We start from the raw sequence: 22,525 nt of genomic DNA on the forward strand, positions 1-22,525 counted from the left end.
ACCGGACAACACGTCGAGCAACACAGGTGCAGAAGGGCCCCACGCAGAACACGTGAAGTGTGGGGAGCTGGTCTTCTTTGCAGATGGTGCTCGGGAGTGGGGCTTCTCAATTCCCCAAGCACGGCCTCGAGGGAGCATCGGAAGTCGCGCTAGTCAGTTACTAGCCACTTTTCCCAAGTCGCCGGTCCCACGTACCTCGTCGCCTCCACGGGTCTAAGCTTCGCTGGAGATGTGGATCTGGTTCAGAGGTGTCTGGAAGTCTCGGCGCTGGTCAGTCTCTGCAGTCGTCCCTCGTAGGATTCAGTCGCAAAGCAAGCAGCGGTCGCTGGATGGTGCCTGGTTGCCCAGGGTGGTCACTCCTTGGCCACAAGGGAGATTTCTTCAGTCTTCTTCCTGAGGTCGAATGTCGAAGGTCCAGAGTTTCTGTTCAAGTTGCAGATTCAGGTTAATCTAATTTAGCAGGGCCCAACTAGCTACTAATATACTGGGCTAGTGGGCTGGGCTACCTGCAAGGTCCCTCCTATGGGTGGGACCAGGAAGGGGAGTGGCTACACCCCCTTTCCTTTGTCCAGTTTCGCGCCAGAGCTGGGACTATGCATGGGACACCTTGTGTGCCCCAGGCAGTGTCTCGTTTCATTCAACCCTCCCTGCCCCAATACACTAAATCCTGTCTAGGGTGGTGCTCGCACCTCCCGAGGCAGGAAACCTATTGTCCAAGCCTCCCTCGCTGGAAGGACGCCCAGCAGCAGCATCCATTTTGTGACCATCTGGGAGTCAGGTCACAAAAGAGGATCTTCGGAGCTCTTGCTGTGCAGTAGGATCCGCCACCAACAGTGTCCCCTTTCGCGTCCAACTAATCAGGAGACAGAGAGCCGGAACTACTAGATGTCGACAGACACCTGCGGTGAAGACCTTGAAGTAGATCCTCTTCTCAACGGCAATGGAGTCAGCGTCAAGCCCTTAGACAGTCCTGTAGACGCTGAGAGGCTCTTCGATGTTGAAGGTATAGACATCGAGTGCTTGTCTGGTGGAGATCGGTGCGTCGAAGCTGACCGGGATGAGTGCCTCGACGTTGAACCATGCTGTACCCGAGGCAAGTCTTGCACAAGCATCGAGTGCTCGGAAGACGTTGATAGGATTTTAATTTTCAATGTCGGGAGTGGAGCCGCCGACAGACTGGCGCTTCGACGTCAGGAGTGGTGCAGCCGTAGACCGGTGCCTCGATGTCGTGTGGGGCGATGTCAACAGAGAACGTTGTCCAGACATTTGATTGTCATCGGTATGATGTCCGTGTGGACCGAGGCCTTGATGTTGAACCCCGCAAGGTTGACATCAATGGAGGACTTCGTCTCAATGTTGAATGTCTTTGTATTGCAACGGAGACCAATGTCTCAACGTTGAGCGTGGTGTCAACGGCAACAGAGATTGACTCCTCGACATTGACCATCGCCTGGTTGACGTCAACAGAGGGCGCTAGTCCAATGCCAAATGGTCGCCGTGATCTGTCTTGTGTCGCCGGTGAGCGCCGACAGACAGACTTCGATCTTACCGCTGTCTTAGATGACGAGCAGCGCTTTTAGCAGCGTCGGTGGCAACGTCGACGGACAGACCTGGGATGTCAGCCTGCTTTTCTTCGCCGCTGGAGGCATTTTTGACACCAATCCAGACACCAAAAGAGAACAGATAGAGATTTCTTTTTTGAGCTTCATACCACCAGAAGCATTTGCAACTCTCAGGAGACCGCGCAATCGATCTCTCTGCCGTGCGGGAACTGCTTTCTCCCGGGGTCCTGACACCATACAGGACCTTCACCTCTGTCGGTGCCTTGGTGTAATCATTGGAATGTATAGCAGTTCCCAAGGAACTGCACCAAATTGAGAAGTCAGACCACACAGTCAGTGGATGGCATATTTCTGAGCCCTGATCTAGCCGCCATACCGTAACAGCCACCTTAACCAAATCTTCACCTTTCGGGGGTATGGGGTCCCTTCACTTGTTACAGATTTCTCTTCTAGCAGTTAATATCAGATAGAAGATCAGCCCTCTCTGCGGTCGCTTCAGAAGGTTGCTTGTTATCTCGTCCACTCCACAAACAACGAGTGATGCATTCTAACTAAACTCCAAACCCAGAATATCTGTCAAAGATAGTTCTATTCCTCCCAAGTAGTCACTTAACCTGGGACACTGAAAAAAAAAATGTACATTGAAAAAAAATATGTACACACTTGGCTTCCCCACAACCACACCTATTACACTTGGTGGGAGGCTGGGGGGCAAACTTCGCGATTTTGAATGGTGTCCAGTAGAGTCGGTTAATGGTGAAAAAATGATTCCTCTTCAAGTTGGCTGGTTTGATGGTGGAATACAGGAGCCTCAGGGAGTTATCACAAACTGATTTGAGGTCCGTCTCCTGGGAGTCTCCTCTCCAGACAAGGTGGGGAGGTGATCGTTTCTTCTCCTCAGCCTCCAAAAGTTTCTCATACCACCTTGCAACCTCCTAACTCTTAGGACTTGTGTCTTGGAGAAGAAGCTCTAGCTCCCAGTCACCTCCCTATCTCTTGTTTTTAGGCCGCAAACCAAGAAGACCGTTGGATACATTTAACTTGGACAGATCATTTCCAGTTTTTGCCTTTAAGACTTCCCAAGGACACAACCCCTCAGTAGTCATCAGATCTGCCCATGTTGTGATACCTGCCCTCCTGAGTGGGAGACTTAAGCGGTCTTTCAGGCATATCGAGGTACCAGGGAGTCCCAAACTGGGGTCAAATCTGAATAATAACCTAGGCCCCACATTCTCCTGATCTTGTACCATACATTCAGCGCACATGTCACTACTTTTAATCAGACTTTCTTAAAAAATCTGGGGCACCAAACTTATAGAGAAATCCCTCCGCGCTCAACTCTCTCATCATATCTAGCACTCTTATAGGCCCAAATGAAACTGACAGCCTTCCCCTGAATTTCGTCGATACCCGATTTTAGAAACACAAGCGGAATAGCATTAAAAAGGTAAGTCCATTTAGGGAGGATCACCATTTTTATCAAATTGACACGCCCAAAAATGGTTAATGGGAGATTTTTCAACCTAGCGACTAAGAAATCTTTTTCTCTGGCGACTCTTTGCAGATTAATCTGAGGGATTTTATCTACCTCATCCATGATTGAAATCCCCAAATATCTCAAGTTTGGGCTCACTCTCCCTCCCCAGTCTTTAACATTCCAAAACATTACCTTGGTTTTAGAGGTATTCACTGAATATCCTGAGAGGGCCACAAATCCCGCAAGAAGTTATTCTACTCTCGGAAAAGATGTGGTGGGATCTGCTGTGTAGATCAACAGGTCGTCTGTATATAGCGCGACTTTACTGCAATAAGGTGGAGAGCTAAAGTTGGGCCAGAGGTTATATATATAACAATAGGAGTGAGAGAGGGTAGCCCTGCCGTGTCCCTCTTGATATACTAAAGTTGGAAGTCAATATGCCATTTAAGAGGATCTTAGCCGATGCACCCTCATACATGCACTGAAGTGTATATAGAAAACCAGTGCCAAACCCCATAGCTCATGACCTCCCAGAGAAACACCCAACACACTCGATCGAAGGCCTTGGTCAAATCCATAGCGACCGCTGCCAGGCGGCGAACGCTCATTAGCAAGATCTATTGTGCGATAAGTTGTCGAGTCTGTTCCTGTATTTGCCTCTTAGGGATAAAGCCCTTCTGATCTGGATGTATCAACTGTGGGGCAAGCTTAGCCAATCTCCCCGCTAAAATACTCAAAGCTTTTATAATCCGTATTTAGCAGGGAGATTGGTTGATAGGAATCGGCCATGCTAGGGTCCTTGGAGGGTTTCAAGATGAGAACTATTGTGGCCTCCTTCCAAGATCTTGGGACACGTCCACCCTGTCTGTATATTGAGTTAAACCGGTTTTCAAAGACTGGGACCAGTTTCTCTAGGAATAAATTATAGTCTTGATTCAGGAGGGTGTCCGTACCCGCAGCCTTACCGTTCCTACTCTTAACTAGGCTTAAACGGATCTCTTCCTTAGTTATAGGGGCTTCAAGTATCTCCAGACTCTCCATTGTTAGACTTAGCAGTTGTATCTTGCCTAGCCAAGCTCTGAGGAGGTTTTGTTTGGGACAGGTCTCCTCCTCGTATAGGGTAGAGAATAAGGGTACTAGACAGGCTTGCATGTCCTCCGTTCTATCGGAGACATCTCCTCTCGGATTTACAACCAATTGTCTGATGACATTCCTTGATCCGTCTGCTCTAGCTTTCCATGCCACCAACGCACCTGCCTTTTCCCCATACTCAAAATTCTGCATACAGCTGGCTTGCCACTGCGCACTACACTATTGATTCACTCTGATCCTGTAGTCTTGCCTTGCCTCTTCTAGGAGTCTCTGTACCTGCTCCCTTGTAGCAACTGACCCCAAACCAGCCCAGAGAACGTCAGCCTCCAGCGTTCCCAGTCTATCTTCAATTTCCTTTAGACTTGATCTCTCGCCATTTGTTTGAACATATGCCAGATTTTGCAACCCCCCTCTAATATATGCGTTACAGGCATCCCACACAACATCTTAGGAGGTGGACCCATTGTGGTCATTAAAATAAGCAGCACTTGCCCACTTTAGTGCCTCACCCATCTCAGAATCAGTAAGGATGGCCCTCTTTAATGTCCATCTTGGCCTAGACACTCTACCATATCCCACTAGGGACATGCTGATTGCAGCATGATCTGAAATATGACCAGGGAGGATGCAAATTGTTGTTACTGCCTCTATAATAGCGCTGTCCGCAAAGACGTAGTCTAACCTGGAGAAGTGGCCGCACCTTTTACTGTGAAACGTAAAGCCTTGGCTGGCTCCCATTCTATACCCCCACACATCTAAAAGCGCCAGATCATGCAGCATATTCTTCAGGGTCTGGTGCAGACGGAGGGCATAAACATAGCTCTTTCTGTTAGACCTACCTTGTGTAGGGTCCAGTAAAACATTGAAGTCCCCCCGCTTACTATTGGAGATGATGCTTCCATTGGGTTCCATTCTAGATTAGATGGGAAGGATGGTCAACGTTGGGCCCGTGAAAGGAGGCACAAACTAGCTCTGCCCCTACGCATCCCTCGGTGGCAATTATCCACTTCCCGGATTTATCAATTTTAGAGGATTTAATAACACATCCTGCCCCAGTCTTATTACAATAGCAACACCCTTACAGTGCGCAACCTGCTCGGAGACTAAAAAGCACTCTATCCAGGGATGTTTTGAGAATAAGGCTCTGCTTTCGTTAGTATCTAAGTGGGTTTCCTTGAGCAAAAATACATGCACTTTACTCTCCTCCAAGTATTTAATTACCAACCTCTGCCAACACTTACACTCAAGCCTGTTGACATTCCAAGATAAGAATGTTAACTCATTAGCTCCCATCATCTTAATGGTTTAATGTCAGCACTGCATTGAACCAGCACAGTAATTCCATACATTCTGGAGTTAGAGGACATTATTTTTTTTTTTTTACACTGCTCCCCACCTTGTGCCCATCCAGCCATCCACCCACCAACCCCACCCCGTGCCCTTCTCTTCCCCCATCCCTGGGGAACCCTCCCTGACTTTATAGGCATAAAGCCTAGCGGTCTTCCCTCATCGGTAGAATATAATATGCGATATGTCAGGCCTACCCTCGCCCCAACCTCCCGACTTTCCTAAGGACCTGCTCCTTTCATCAATCAGGGCATCGACTTCCTCAACTGAGCAATGGTTATAGATGTGGTTATTCCACATTATACGGAGCGAGGCCGGAAATTTTAACAGAGCTTTGGCTCCCAGTTTATTCAGCTCCTCCATCCTCTTCCCCAATACACAATGTTTCTGAGTAGTGGCATGGGTGACGTCTGATCTTATAGAGAACGAGTGGGATCCAGCAGAATAAGAGCCTTCTTTTAACTCCATGGTCAGAATCGCCTCCTCGGTTGTATAGGTGAGGAAGTTAATTAAAATCTTCCTAGGTTTCTGCCTCCCAGGGTTCCTCTTAAAGGGGTCTCGATGAACCCATTCGATCTCAGAAGTGAGATTGATGTCCAGCCTGTTTTTTAAAACCATTTCCTGCAGCAGCGAGACCACAAAGGCCTTAATATCTGAACCCTCAGCAGACTCTGGTACATTAAGAAGCCTAAGATTGTTCCTACGTGAGTGGTTTTCCAGGCATTCTAGGTCTTCTTTCATCTCCTTATTTTGCCTGACTAGCCGACTCAAACCTGCAGTGTTCACATCGATGGCTTGCTCCATTTAGGATCTCCTGCTCCAAAATTTTAGTTCTGGCAGAGACTTCAAGCTTCTGAGCTAAGGCAGCACAGGAGGCCTGTATCGCCACCTGATTCTGCTCGGATATTGTGAACCTACTCTTCATCTCCTCCTTAAGGGCCAAAAGGATAAAAACCAAAGAAGCCTCTGAGACTGCATGGGGAGAGAGTCTGATATCTGTATCCGAATATGGAGACTTCTCCTGCTCGTGCTGCTTATCCTCTTCATGCTCATCCAAAACTTTAAATCTGTTTGACATTGGAATTGTCCCTTGGGAGCTGTTTCCAACAGCTGGTGTAGGAATATGACCGCCGGGGGAGGAGGGGGAAAGGGGGACGTCGTATTGACCTCTAAAGCTGGGATAGCCCTTTGCTCCATTCTGGTAGGGTTGATGTCCCCCTTTGCAATGTCTTCTGTGGCTGGGGCCGGGGAAGCTACCACCTTATAGTATGATTTTAGTGATGGGGTAACTCCCACTTTAGGTTGTGGTGTCTTCCTTCCCCTGCCTCTGCTCCTGGGGCTCTTGCCGGCACCTGTGAGCCCAGCTTTCTCCATTTGACCACCTAACCCCCTCTCATTCCCAGTCCGCCCAGGAAGTTTGCTCTGAACCTTAGCAGTGATAGCTGTAATATTCTCATGTGCCAGCACGCTAGGTGGAAGGGTTGGTGCTAATCCTGGTGCTGGCGTTATTGGGACCACCCGCCCCATAGTGCCAAGGGTGTATCTACAGACTTTTCCCACAGGTAAGATGCTGCTATTCTGGGGGTTCTTGCCCTTCTGCATAAACAGAAGAGCCCCCCCCCCCCTACTGGCCTAGAACAGTCCACTGGGTCCCATCAACCTTATCACAGAGGGTCGCTGCAGGAAAAATTGCTGTTGCCTTAATATAGTCAGGGGTCTCAGCCACGACCCATCCTGTAGTGTCTCAACTGGCCCCACCATCCTTTTTAAAATAGGGCCTGCCCCTTCCTACCTCCTGGGGGGAGAGGGCTTGCCTGTCCCCTACCATAGGTTACTGTAGGATGCCTCGTAGATAACTTGGTGTAGCAGGAGGCCTCAGGCGTGCCCCAGCATGTGCCAGCTCTGCCAACCCAGAACAGAAGCACCACCCTGCAGCAACGACGCAGCTCCCTTGCCACGCCCTCCCAACATGGGACCCGCATTAAGAAACAGCAGCCGCACCCAGACTCCAGCACCATCCACAATTGCCCTCCACGCCGGTGGCCAGGGTCAGCAGGCCAGAGACTCGAGGAGGTCGGAGGCAGTCGGAGCGCACCAGGTTGACAGTAAACGTTAGCGGTAGCAGGGGACAGGACGGCGAAGCACTCTCAGCGCGAGTGCATCCAATGAGAGACCTGCGGCCAGCCGCCATGTTCCCCGCCTAACATATAGGGATCTTATTTCTGGAGGTAGATCTTGTTCTCCTTTTCTTATGCCTTCATGGAGATCTTCTGGAAGTAGCGGAATTCTGCTTTTCTGAGGGGCCATACAGGTGAATCCTCTCTCTATCCTTGAAAGAACGCCTGTAAAGGTTTTTGCAATGGTGGCAGTTCTCAGGAGCATGCGTCTCAGGGAGAGAGAGAGAGAATACTAACAGAATGGGAATCAGTTCTAGCCTTTTTGCCACAAGAAGGGCAAGGATCAAATAGAGAAGGCATCTTTTGACAGAAAAAAAGACAAAATTCTGTCGGGAAATGGCAGCTCCTCACCACCAGAGTGAAAGGGAACTAAAGTTTTTAAGAGGAAATGTTAGACAAAAAGGCAAAAAAAAGTAAGAGCTGAAACTTCAGGGTCCTGCCTGATGGAGCCGGAAAGAAGAACTGACCTAACTATCACCCCTGAGGCATGATGAGAAGCTAGGGGTCATGGCTGCCTTAAAAGCACGGTGTGAGTTTTTCATTTTTATGCTATGTGTTTTTTCCAATGCAGCCTATGGGCTAACAAGGCCTTGTCCATTGCATTGCAGTTTGATAAAGTGAGTATGAGTGGCTCTTTGGTCTCCTGTTTTTTCTTACTATAAGTGTATATAAAAGAATAAAAACAGTACATTTCTATTGGTGCAAAGGCAATTTGTTGAAGCATTGTTTTAGTCTTGTTTTCACTGAGGCTGCGTTGTCTTACTTGTGGGAATTGTGTGTATATATATATATATATATATATATATATATATATATATATATATATATATTATCTACTGGCGGTCGCCATAGGAAATCCGCAACATTCTATTTGGAATAACTTTGGCGCCGGTCGACGAATCCTCACGAAATTTTCAAAACTAATGGGGCGCTACGCTCCGCTCCTACCCTGAAAGTCTCGGGGGGATTCGTCAAGCGGGGGCTGAGAAAAAAGGGGGGTCCCAAAACGCGTTTTCCCCATGCATATTTCCATAGGACCTTTAGACACAGCTACAGCCCGAACGGCTGAACAGAATTAAGCAAAAGACCGGTCCTGTGCACACATACAATTATATAGTCACTGGTCGATACAGGTAAGAGCAATGCAACAAAGAAAACATTCATAAAGGATTAGAAATTTCCGTTTAATGAGCATAACCAGCCGACACGTGTTTCATCGTGGGGAGTGTGAACCACGAATCTTCAGGGCTGAAGCTAATGCCAAACTAGCAGTAGATGCCCACTACCGGTGATAATTCCAACCCGGTAGGGTCAATAAAGGGTCAGTCGGACTGCACAGAATAGTAATATCTCTCTTCAAAATAAAACAGCCACGTTCAAAAATAACCTTGTACCGCCAGTCGCGTGAAAATCCAAAGTACATAAAAATTGTCTTTAAGGGAGAGAATCCCGTTATTAGCAGTCTCTCAACGTGTTCGTCAAGGCAAGTAAGTAACATCCATTATAGAAGAAACGAAGCGTCCGAGCGGCCTGGCGGCATCAATAACGTGTGTCGACGAATCCTCACGAAATTTTCAAAACTAATGGGGCGCTACGCTCCGCTCCTACCCTGAAAGTCTCGGGGGGATTCGTCAAGCGGGGGCTGAGAAAAAAGGGGGGTCCCAAAACGCGTTTTCCCCATGCATATTTCCATAGGACCTTTAGACACAGCTACAGCCCGAACGGCTGAACAGAATTACTTGAAATTTGGCAGAGAGGTAGTCCTCAGGTCAAGGATGTGCCTTTTGTAGGTCTGGTGTAAATCTGTTCAGTAGGTCCTGAGAAAATAGCATTTAAATCAATATATATATCTGTAAGCGCGCTCCGTGCGCTTACCGTAAGCTTACCGTACGCGTACGGTGCCGTGTGCGAGCTCAATTCTGATTGGTGGTTACATGACTGTAAACATTCGAATCGGTCGAAATCAGGAAGTGTCGGCCGCCATTTTCTGTCTCTCGCACTGAGAAACAAAGGTGGGGAACGTGAAACGGGGGCAACGAAGAGAGTTGCAGACCCCCTAGTGTTTGTCAGGGGGTCCAAGAAGGACCCAAAAGTACGAAAAATAAATGTAATAATTTTTTTTAAAAATCGCGGGGTACGCGTACGGTAAGCTTACCGTACGCGCACGGCAAAAAAAATAAAAATAAATAAATAAAGAAGTAACAATCACATTTATTAAATAAATGAAAGGACCCACAAGGGAGAAAAAAACAAATGTTACTGCGTAAAAAAAGGCGAGGCGCGCACGGCATGGACTGCGCAACGTTCGCGCACCAAGCGCCCACAGCGCGCGCACGGCGCGCGAAGCGCACCGTGCGCGCAGGGTGTGCGCATAGTGAAAAACCAGAAAAAAAATAAATAAATACATAACTTAGCATTTAAAAAAACGTACAAATTCACTGAAAAAAACCATAGGTTTCACACACGTTATAGTTAGGAATTATCATTTACAAAACCTTGCAAATTCACTTAAAAAACCATAGGTTTCACACATGTTATAGTTAGCTGTACATTTCACTCGTAAAAAACCAATGAAATTCCACGTTATAGTTAGATCAGGTAACTATAACTTGCGCAACCGCAATCCACAATGTGTAATTTCAGATGTCATCATTGATGTCATGAGTGATGTCACTGACCATGTCATGAGTGATGTACTATGTGACGTCATCAGCAGTTTATTGTGGGTGCGCAAGTTATAGTTACCTGATCTAACTATAACGTGGAATTTCATTGGTTTTTTACGAGTGAAATGTACAGCTAACTATAACATGTGTGAAACCTATGGTTTTTTAAGTGAATTTGCAAGGTTTTGTAAATGATAATTCCTAACTATAACGTGTGTGAAACCTATGGTTTTTTCAGTGAATATATATATCTTTCCACAGTTTGTCTCCCTTGCTTGGAGGCGCACTCTGGAATCAAGCAGGACCCCATCTTTTGTTACAGAGTCCTTTTATTTTAGCAAACCGGCATTCTTTTAAACCATTACAGATGCCCTAGCAAAACAGTGATTGCTGTCATCAATAGTCCTTCATTTCAATCGAGCAACTGATATTTAAAGGAGCTGACCTGCTATTGATGACAGCAATCACTGTAGGGCGTCAGTACACGAAGGAAGACTTCAAGCTCCACAATGCCTTTTTATTTTTTTTGCACCGAAGCAAGCCCACCAGGGGGCAAGCAACTGATATTTAAAGGAGCTGACCTGGCGCCCTCGTGAATCTGCCAGGAAATAGCACACCAGCCCGTGAACAAGGTGCAAGCAGCACTGAAACGCGTAGGGCATCTGTAATGGTTTAAAAGAATGCCGGTTTGCTAAAATAAAAGGACTCTAACAAAAGATGGGGTCCTGCTTGATTCCTGAGTGCGCCTCCAAGCAAGGGAGACAAACTGTGGAAAGATATATATATACATATATATATATATATATATACACACTGCACACGATGCCCCCCACTCCTTCCCACTCAGCCAAGAGTCTAGGGGTGATCATCAACAGTGACCGCACTATGAAATCACAGATAGGAGCAGTAACTCCTAATAAGAAGATCACTTACTCAGGAATCTCTGATCCAGGTGGTCTGAGCCATGATAATTTCACACCTGGATTATGCCGACTCTTTATATTGAGGCACAGGGTCAGACTGATTTGCATATGGCCATGTCTGAACTGGGGTGGCAGAGTGGGCTAAAGAACGGTGATGGATCAAACCCAGATCTGTTGACTGGGTGCGAGTGTTTGATTGGTTCTGATGCTCCGTCCATCACCACCCCCTTTTGTACTGCTTTGTTCGCCATAAGTTGGCAGGGTATGCCCAGACGTGAGTCCCTTGCTCACTTTGCCACTGGATTCAAGCAAGCCTGGCTGAAGACGGCTGAAATGCCAGAAACCGGTCCTAGGAAGCTTGTTTCCGGTCCAAGGAAGGCATGGCTTGGCAGTTCGGGCTGGACTGTTCCCATGAGGCACAGGGTCAGACTGATTTGCATATGGCCATGTCTGAACTGGGGGGGGCAGAGTGGGCTAAAGAACGGTGATGGATCAAACCCAGATCTGTTGACTGGGTGCGAGTGTTTGATTGGTTCTGATGCTCCGTCCATCACCACCCCCTTTTGTACTGCTTTGTTCGCCATAAGTTGGCAGGGTATGCCCAGACGTGAGTCCCTTGCTCACTTTGCCACTGGATTCAAGCAAGCCTGGCTGAAGACGGCTGAAATGCCAGAAACCGGTCCTAGGAAGCTTGTTTCCGGTCCAAGGAAGGCATGGCTTGGCAGTTCGGGCTGGACTGTTCCCATGAGGCACAGGGTCAGACTGATTTGCATATGGCCATGTCTGAACTGGGGGGGGCAGAGTGGGCTAAAGAACGGTGATGGATCAAACCCAGATCTGTTGACTGGGTGTGAGTGTTTGATTGGTTCTGATGCTCCGTCCATCACCACCCTCTTTTGTACTGACTCTTTATATTTCGGCATCCCTCTATATCTCACTAAAAGATTGCAGTTGGTGCAGACTCAGGCAGCCAGGCTGATATTTCAGCAACCCAGATGGGAACATGTTTCACCCATAATGGAAAAATTACATTGGCTTCCTATCCTACAAAGATGTGCATTTAAAATTGGCTGCCTAATTTTTAAGTCCCTGCATGGTGCCAGCCCAACATTCATATCCCGGCTTGTTCAAAAATACATACCTTCCCGGAGCTTGCGCTCCGCTCATAAGCCCTCCTAATTATTCCTTCTTACAAACAGAAATTACTAGGTGGCTGTAGGTTTGCAGTATTGGCACCCAGTTTCTGGAATACTCTTCCCTTGGACATCATAACCTGCACTGAATTCTCTAGATTCAGGGGGCTTCTCAAGACTTGGTCATATATCCAAGCTTATGTCTAGAACCCAGTAGATGATCAAACACATGGGGCTCCAGCAATATGCTAGGTTAGCGACAAGAAACCAATCTGTGTATGTGCGCTCTATAAGAAATGTTAACATAACATAACAGCAGGGAAGATCAGAGAGAACATCACACTGGGAGCGCTGTCCATCATTAGGACCTCCACAAGGTCCATCATAAGAACCGTTGACAAGGAAAGATCACACGAATCCCTCTCAAACCTTTCACTTCAGGAGCAAGAGAACGCAGCACAAAGACCGTTTGTTGGGGCGGCCAGCGAGGAGGATACAGACAGGCCCTTGCCAAAAGATCTCTTCAGATGTGTAGCTCTCCTGGGTGAGACTCATTCACTTCAGTGGGATGCGCTAAATATTTCCAATCTGGGTGAGACATCAAGCTTCAGTTAGCACCTCCAAGTATGTAAAAATGCTTGGCTACAATAATGACCTAGCAAGAGTGCAGACGAGATGTTTCATCTGTTGTTGGGACGAAAGTCTCCCACACGGCTTTGTAAAGCTGTAGCATCCTGTCACAAAACATTCTCTGTCAGGTGCAGTCCCCCTCAGTGAGCTTGACAATCATTAAAGTGTTCTCCGGTTTCTAGAAATTCAAGATATCAGAGGTGGGCTCCAATGTCAAAGTCGAGAACAAAGAGCATCCTTTTTGTCAGGGTAACTACTGTCCCTCTACCCAGGCGTAATTCTTAGTCTGGGATAGTGAAATTTCTTATCTGTGTCCTTGTGGGGGAATGCCTAAAGGCTCTTTTCGACTGAAGTCAGATCAGTCTCATGAAACTGAGGTTCGTTTACATTCCTGATGTCAAGGAGGAGGATAAAAGAGGGGGAAGAGGGAGAGAACTAGTATGCGTTTGTCTTTGCATACATGAAGGTGAGTGTGTGTGCATGTGAGCATGTCTACCTGTTTCTGCGTGTAAGCATGTGCCAGACTGTATGTGTGCCTGCGTGTGTGTGTATGCATGTGCCTATAAACGTGTGCCCTATAAGAGTGTGCCTGCACCTTCGTGCAGGCGTCAATGTTTGTGCGGGCGAGTCTGCACGTGCGTGTGGGTGTGCGCGCAGTTCTGCCTCTAAAGTGGGCCTACATCCAAGCCCATGGCACAGTAGCCTCGCTGTAGGAATTGAAGAGCTGGAGTGCACCTGCCAGGAGAAAACAGCAGCAGCCAAGGCTCAGCTGACTGGAAGGAATAGCATGGAGGATACAACAATATAGAGAGATCACTCAAGAACAAGGAGATCATCCCAGAATGCAGTCCAAGAACCATCCACAGCAGCCTCAAGGAACTACTCCATCTCCCTCATAAAATTCAAGCAGGCATGGTCCCAGACCCTCCCTGCATTCCACAGCTTCCGAGGGGTGCAGAAAGGGTCGAGGACGATGTCAGTTTGCCCTATAGGAGAGACCCCAGCCATCTGTAGGAGTTTTGAGAAATCTTAACATTGGTTGGAGGAGATAACCACGATTCCAAAACCATTAGAGTCTACTTCCCAACCATTATGGTTCCAGAAATTTAACAAACTGAAGCTGCAGTCGCGAGTCCGTGGTTCTGGTCAGCAGTCCAGACTTTGCCCAGTGTAGGTGTCCTTCCCACTGGAAAATCTTGACTACAGCCGCAGATTCCCAGAGTATGTTCCCTCTTTCCCCCCTGACCACACAAGGCATCCTAGCCACCCACCATTTTGAATGGACAGTCCAGTGATTATGTTACCCAGACCCAAAGCCATACACCTGGTCACCCATGGCTGCCTGGAACAGCCCTAGGAGGTATTTACAACAATCCTGCGGGGATTTAGGCGCAGGCTTTTCGGACTGAAACTGTGACTGATGCATCTCGGGTTTTTCGATCTACCTGTGCTCAGATTGTAAAATCCTTACTTACCTGCTGATAAAACAAAATTCTAGGATGTGAAGAACTGTCTGAAATTATTACTCGTTAGTGGATGCCACACTGCTTCAGACTTTTATAACCTCACACCCCCTTTCCTGGCATAAGCCTTCCCTGCTCAACAGTGCTACTATGAGCAAGTCAAGTGCTTAGAGGCAGTAGTTAGTTATTAAGAGTGAGCGAACAGTACTGCCCCCCAGCACACCATTGGTAATCGACCACAAGTGTAACAGTTACTTCCCTAGGAACCCAATATGAGGCATCACATTCTTCATTCACTGTTTCCATCTCAGACTTTTTAGGTCAACGACCAACATCTAGCAGACTCCTCCAAGCCCACTCCTTCTAGGCTCTCCTCCATCACCGCTCCCCCCTCCGTGCTCTCTGATCATGGAGCACCATGATGCAATGCTCCCAAGCCTGCCCCCTCTTCCATGGTTCTAATAATTGTATGTAGCACCGAGGGGTAGAACATCGCTTTACATAGAACTGCACTGACAATGGTTGCACAGGTAATCCAGACCAGAGGATAAGTGCAATAATCGCTGAACTGGCAGAGGACCAGGGAGCTCTAGGGGTGCAGAATGAAAGACAGTGGGTGGGAGGGCGAAGAAGGTGCCATAAGAGCGAGCACGACAGGGAGGACAGAGTGAGAGAGAGAGTGGAACGGAGGACTAGAGCAGGAGAAATGGATATAGATAAGGATTTAGCAAGTGAGAGAGAGAGAGAGAAAGAGAGAGAGAGAGAGCGAGAGAAAGAGAGAGAGCGAGAGAGCGAGAGAAAGAAAGAGAAAGAGAGAGAAAGAAAGAGAGTGTAGTGGCGGTGATTAGAACAGTAGTATAAAAGGAGGCAAGGAGGCAAAAACCTGGAGTGAGGTGAGGGAAGGAAGTAGGTTGGTGAAGAACAAAGGGAAAACAAGAGGGTGACATTTACGCTGAAAAAGTGGGAGAGAGGTAGAAGAGAGGATCTTTTGGAAGAGAGTAGGAGCAGGGTGAGGCAAAAGGAGTGGAAGAGAACAGAGCAGGTGAGAGGAGGAGTAAGCATTAAGTGGAGGTGTGAAGCAAGGAAGGTGCAGTTGGAGAGGCATAGATGAGGTGAGGGAGTGGTGGAAGTTAAGGGGGCATGTGAGATGAGGAGAATGTGAGCAACAAGGGGAGAGAACAAATACTTTTTTTTAGAGACCTGAGAGAGGAGGGAGTGGAAAGCTGAGGGTGATCGAGGAATGTGTAGAGAAAGAGCCTTAGAATAGAGGGAGGGGAGAAAGAGTTAGCATCACTTATGCCACTACCAATTTAACTTCCAAGAAGGCTTGCCGCTTTCAGCCTCCTTCTCCTCGTCTGTGCCCACAAACCTGCTCTTGCTTCTTTATTCGCTCTTCTTACCCACTACACTGTAGCCACCTTAAGTCACAGTGCAACCCTCACTGGGAGGCCCCAATGAAAAGTTTTGAGACCTTCTTCTTTCCCTCACTGCTCTCTGTAGAGACCATTAGTCCTTCCATTCTGTCCTTTTCTCCTGCTCTAAAGACCAGCAGCTTACTCGTCCACTTTGGCCTCTTCTTCTACGATCTCCTTGGTTCATGTGCAGTGCTGGCTATGAAGAGATAGTGGCCTGTTCAATTTTCTTATCTTTCACTCCAGACTCTTTCCATTCAGGGACTCTCTTCCTAGTCTCCTCACTGCTTCTCTATAGCCATCTTTGGTTTTTCCATTCTGCCTTTTTCTCCTGCTCTGAAGAGAAGTAGCTCACTCTCTCCCTCAAGTCTTTTTTTAAGCTCTCCTTTGGTCACTGTGCAGTGTTGCCTCTAGAGAGGTTGTGGCTACCCCTTTTCTTCTCCTCCACTACCCACTTGTTCCCTTCAAGACCCTGCTGGCTAGCCCTTTCTCATCTAAAGCTACCTTCAGTTCTTCCACTCTCCCCACTTCCCCAGCTCCGACTGTAAACTGATTCCTCTCACCCTGCCACTCTGCTATAGCTTACTTTGATCACTCTGAAATTCCCCAGTCAAAAACCTAATGGACAGCTCCCTTTTCTTCTGGTCCACTCCGTCCTGATCTCCCTTTGGGCCCCTCTAACCTGCCTCCGTCTTTTTCGGACTTTCCTTTCCTTCCCTAGGACAATAGCCCCAGAAGACAGGCTAGATCATCTTACCTTCTCTAGCTGACTGGTCACCTCGAGGTTCTGCTGCTTCTGTAACAAGAAAGGACAACAAGAGCATTAATAATAAACGCGGATGCATTGAACCTGCTTTACATTCAAAAAGGCAAGTGTAAACTGGGGAAGAGCGCAGTCGGAGGCCAAGCAGGACATGCAGAAGCTGGATCTAGTGCCACAGTAACAAACACTAATATCAAGCAACACGTTAATTCTAGAAATAAGATTCCAACATTGGAAAGCCCACCACCCCAAGTCCAGACATATTGGCAGGATATAGAAACAGCCCTCACTATCATGCTAGGGCAAAGCAATACCCTTAACCCGCTCACAGCTCTCCTGGGTCATGCAGCAGGGATAGAACGGGCCTACCGAAAGGATGTGGCACTGAGTTTGCTACTGGAGTTGCCTGTAGATGATGGACAAGAGGAGCGCACAAATGTAAAGATTGGCTGAACGATCTAGTTTATTGGCAGGACCACTGACCACATCGGACCCCTAGATCTCACCCCAGAGACTTGGGACCCCTTGAGGGCTCACCTTCTCACTCAGGCATGAAATGCTTCCGGTGCAGATCTGCCTCGACTGTCACAACACCACAAATGCGCGGTTACGATATCCACCAGTAAAGTATGCACTGGTCTCTCATACCTCAATGTGGCACTGCCCAGCAGACCCTGTGAACGCGAGTTGATGATGATAGGCCTTTTATGCGTGCCCTTGTCCTTTAATGGGCAAGGCCAAATATGGGCCAGGACGCATGTTCTTTAAATTTCGCATAACTGTAGGGATGTGATTATGAATGGTTTTATAATGTAGCTAAATGTATAGGGATAAGAAGTAGATGTTGGCATGCTACACTGGATCTGTCGCACCACTAAGCGCTGCACCGTTGGTTATAATAGCTTCCGATATTGCTGATACATGTATGACACTTCTTTTTGAAAATCTCAATAAAGAAATATATGGATAATGTTACCCAGTAAACATCTGTTCTTGGCATGTACAGCTATAGATTCACAAGCTTTACATACTCCTGTCATCTAGTGTTGGGTCCGGATGTTTGCAAGTTGTTTTTCTTCGAAGAAGTCTTTTCCAATCACGAGGTAGGTGGCGACTCCTTCCGGTGATAGTGCGCATGGGCATCGACTCCATTGTTAGATTGTTTTCCCGCAGAGGGTGAGAATGGAGTTAGTAATAAAGAATAGCAATGACTATGCGTATGTATGTATAATAAAAGAGAGGACTGCAGCAGCTACAGGTACCCAGGGAGGTGGGTGCATGTGAATCTACAGCTGTACATGCCAAGAACAGATGTTTACTGGGTAAGTAACATTTGTCGAGGCATGTGAGCTGTAGATCACATGCTTTGCATAGATTAAACAGCAGTATTCTCCCAAAGCGATGGCGAACCTGCAGCTGATGAAGTTGTCTGAAAAAGTGTTTTAAGTACTGCCCGGCCTACATTAGCTTGTTGTCTGGCTAACACATCTACGCAATAGTGCTAGGTGAATCTGTGCAGTGTAGACCATGTTGCAGCTTTACAAATGTCAACTATGGGGAGGCTTCCAAAGAAAGCTATAGTAGCCCCCATTTTGTGAGTGGAATGCGCTCTAGGGGGTACAGTTAAAGTTCTTTTAGCTTTTGCATAACAAGTTTGAATACATTTAACAATACATCTTGCAATACCTGACTAGAAGATAGGATTGCCCTTGTGTGGTGGTGCAAAAGCAACAAAAAGTTGTTTGGTTTTGCAAAATGAATTTGGTCTTTCAATATAAATATAAAAGGGCTCTTCTGACATCTAAGGTATGTAGAGCACGTGCTGCTACAGAATCCGGTTGGGGAAATTGATTGATGTGAAAGGCAGATACTACCTTAGGTAGAAATATTGGGTTAGTACGAAGAACCACTTTGTCGCGGTGTAGTTGGAAAAAAGGTTCTTCTATGGTTAGTGCCTGTAGTTCACCCACTCTCCTCAGTGAAGTGATTGCAATGAGTAAAGCGGTTTTCCCAGTAGAGAAACTGTGGCTCATATGTATGCATGGGTTCAAAAGGAGGGCCCATTAATCTTGTGAGGACTATGTTCAGATTCCACACTGATGCAGGTGGAAGTCTCGGTGGTATGACTCAAGTCCTTCCATGAAAACTTTGATTACGGGCACTCTGAAAAGCGATAAATGTTGCCTATTCTGTAGATACGCAGCTATTGCAGCGAGATGTAGTCGGACAGAAGTCTAAGCCAATCCTGACTATTGTAAGTGTTACGGGTATGATGTTTTGTATTGAAGCATTAAGAGGATTGACAATATTGATATTGCAGTAGATAACAAAACGTTACCATTTAGCTGTGTAGCAGGCTCTTGTAGTAGGCCTTCTGGCCTCCCTCATGATGTTCATACAGTCTGGTGGAGGGTTCAGATATCCAAACTATGACATCATTAACCAGATCGCTAGGTTCAGTTGTTTGGGATCTGGGTGTCTGATTTCTCCATGGCTTTATGTAAGGAGACTGGATGTTAGGTGCAGCTTTTGATGTGGAACCAGAGACAGCTCCAACAGGGTTGTGAACCATGGTTGACGGGCCCATGTGGGAGCTACTAGGATCATTGTGAGGGATGTTTGTCTGAGCTTCCGAACCACTAATGCAATGAGTGGGAGAGGCGGAAAAGCGTAAGCAAATATCCCTGAGCAGTTCATCCATAGTGCATTGCCTTTGGAGAGCGGGTGTGGGTACCTGGAGGCGAAGTTTGGGAATTTTGCGTTTTGGTGTGTGGCAAAAAGATCTATCTGAGGGACTCCTCAACTTTGAAAGTAAGGGAGGAGAACCTGAGGGTGAAGTTCCCATTCACGTATTTGCTGCCACTATCTGCTGAGATCGGCAATCTGATTATTCACTCCTGGGAGGTGTTCCGCTAGGAGATAGATTTTGTGAAGAACGGCCCACATCCAAATGTCTTGGGCCAAGTGTGACAGTTGGAGAGTGTGTGTCTCCCCTGTTTTTGTATGTAATACATAGCTGTCATATTGTCGGTACGAACTAGGACAGCTTTGCCCACCAGGTGAGTTTGAGATGCTTTGAGTGCTAGAAAGACTGCTAGCATCTCTAGATGGTTGATGTGGAGCGAGTTTTACGGTTGGCTCCACAGGCCTTGCACTGTGTGGTGCTGAAGATGGGCCCCCCCAGCCAGTTAGGGAGGCCTCCGCCTATTAGCATTGTCTGTGGAACTGAGTCTATAAAGGGCCTCCCTTTTGATACATTTGATGTATTCCACCACTGCAGAGAGCATGAGTACGGCCATTTACCAACACTAGATCGGTTAAAAGACCCTGTGATTGGTTCCACTGACTAGCTAAGCATTCTTGTAGGGGACGCATGTGAAGTCTGGCATGGGGACAATCGGAATGCAAGATGCCATCATTCCCAGTAGTTGCATATACACTTGAGCAGGAAGCGAGTGATTGGATTGAAACTGGAGGATTAGAGCCTGAATGTTGCGAATTCTGGCTGCGCAGGGAAAGCCGAAAGCCTTTTGAGTATCTAAAGTGGCTCCTAGGTAGTTTGGAAGGTTGGAGATGTGATTTTAGCAGCCCCAGTTGATGTAGTAACTGTAGCGTTCTGTATGTGTGTTGGAGACATTTTAGATACGTACTGGCTTTGATGAGCCAGTCTAAGTAGGGGTAGACATGAATGTGTTGTCTTCTTAGGTGAGCAGCTATTACTGCCAGACACTTTGTGAAGACTCTAGGATCAGTGGTGACTCCGAAGGGGAGTACCCTGAACTGGTAATGTTGGCCAACTATCAAAAATCAGGGAAATTAGCGATGAGCGGGATGTATTGGAATATGAAAATAGGCGTCCTTTAAGTCTAGAGTAGACAGAAAGTCGCCCTGTTGTAGAAGTGGTAGTACTTGTTGAAGTGTTACCATGTGCAAATGGTCTGACTGTATGTAAAGATTTAATTCTCTGAGGTCCAAGATAGGTCTCAGAGAACCGTCTTTTTTGGGTATGAGAAAGTAAAAGGAGTATACGCCCAACCCGTGGTATTGTAGTGGTACGGGCTCTAGAGCGTTTGTGTGACCGTGGGGGAATGTTTGGAGGATTGTTGGTGAACTCCAGGCATTAAGCAGAACGGATAATCTCCAGTACCCTTTTGTCTGTAGTTATGGACTACCAGACTGGTAGGAAATGTGAAAGACGCCCCCCGACAGGTGTTGGTCGGAGGTAGTATAGGGAAGTCACTGTTTGGTGTTGGAGGAGGAAGCGCGTGTATTTGAGCCTCTACCCTTGCCATTGTTGCCTCTGTAACCCCCTCTGAAGTAACCAATAGAGGCAGAAGGTTGATTGTTGCCTTTATACGTGGTGGTAGTATTGTCTGAGGAGGTACTTTTAGATTCTCCGAGGTAGAAGGAGCGGCAAAGGAACCACATCCTGGTGTTAATTGAAGGGCTCCCAAGGATTTGGCCACTTCTGTGCCCTCCTTCATTTTTTCCAATGATGAATCTACCACAGGGCAAAATAGGTGTTCCTTATCGAATGGGGTGTTCAGGATAGAAGGTTGAACCTCTGGTTTGAATCCTGAAATACGTAGTCAGGCATGCCTTCTTAAAAGGACGCAGGTGTTCACTGCTCTAGCAGCAGTGTCTGCAGCATCTAGCGCGCGCACCTGATTGAATTATTTGAAATGAGCTGTCCCTCTGCGCTTTGGACTTCTGCTCATCAGGTAGAAATTGGAGCAACTACTCCATCTTGTCCCAATGCGACCAGTCATACCTTGCGAGCAACGCATGTGTATTGGAGATGCGCCAGAAGTTTGCAGCCTGAGAGGCTGCCCTCTTCCCCAGAGCGTCAATCAGCTTTGATTCTTTATCCGGGGGTGGAGCATCTCCTGTTTGTGAATTGGACCTCTTGCGTGCGTTGGACACCACTAAGGAATCCAATGGTAATTGGCCCTTTATGTATGCTGGATCAGATGGTGCTGCCTTATATTTCTATCCACCCTAGGGGTGAGGATACGTGCCCTGACGGGGTCATTAAAAATATCGTCCACGTGCCTGATCATACCCTTGAGCATGGGAAGTGTGTGTGAGGACTTTAGTGTGCGACTAAGGGTCTTGAAAAGGAAATCCTCTTCTAGGGATTCCTTATGCGGATGAACCCCATGATAGTTAGCAGCTCTACCCAGCAGTTCTATATAACCTACACTGTCGTCTGGTGGAGAGGGCTTGGTAGGGTACAAGTCAGGATCATTCCCTATGGGGGAATTGGTGTTCTAATCTGTCCAGGGGTTTGGGGGAATTGGTTTATTGTCCCCAACCCCATCACCCTGATCTTCAGGTGTATGTGGTGGTGAGTGTTCAGGTGAAATCATTAAAGGTTGAAACTGAGGAGAAGGAGGTGATGGAAGGGGAGGAGCAGAAGGATTAGTAACAACATTTTTCCTTTTTAAAGGAATGTGGTAGGCCTCTTCTGTCTCAGGTTTCCATTTTATTGTCAGTTTTGTGGAGATATGTCCAGTAGTTGGGTGGATATATAGCTCTTTGTTTGGGATCTGGTTTGGAAGGCGGAGCTTCGAAATGTTGTTCCTTAGATGGCATTGGCACATCAGTTTGTTTCGGTGCAGAAATTTTTGATGCCGGAGTTTTGGATGATGGTGTTTTGGATGCGGAGGATTTCGGATCCAAATGCGTTTTCGGTGTTGAAAGGGACGGGGCGGAGGCTCTCCGACTTCGATCCTGATGGTTTTGGATCTGAGCCCGTTTTCAAAACAGCTCTGCTTGGAGCCGGAAGATTTTTGGATGTGTTTCGGTGCCAAGCCGGAGGGCGGGCATCTGAAACATGTTCTCAGTGCCCACCATGGACCGGAGGCGGGGGTTCGACCA

The 22,525-nt window shown here is 47.3% G+C and overlaps 1 protein-coding gene across 10 annotated transcripts in view; it reads right to left on the reverse strand.

The window, feature by feature from the left end:
• GOLGA2 (golgin A2) overlaps window positions 1-22,525 on the reverse strand; it is a 410,097-nt gene that overhangs the window by 248,023 nt on the left and 139,549 nt on the right. For all 10 annotated transcript variants that reach the window (XM_085614120.1, XM_085614119.1, XM_085614117.1 and 7 more), the window contains one exon: window positions 16,640-16,678. In XM_085614120.1, coding sequence (XP_085470246.1) covers window positions 16,640-16,678 — 39 coding nt within the window. The remainder of the gene's footprint in view (window positions 1-16,639; window positions 16,679-22,525) is intronic.

Source organism: Triturus cristatus, chromosome 1_2 (genome assembly GCF_964204655.1).
Source record: "Triturus cristatus chromosome 1_2, aTriCri1.1, whole genome shotgun sequence".
In the NCBI taxonomy this organism is placed as follows: domain Eukaryota; kingdom Metazoa; phylum Chordata; class Amphibia; order Caudata; family Salamandridae; genus Triturus; species Triturus cristatus.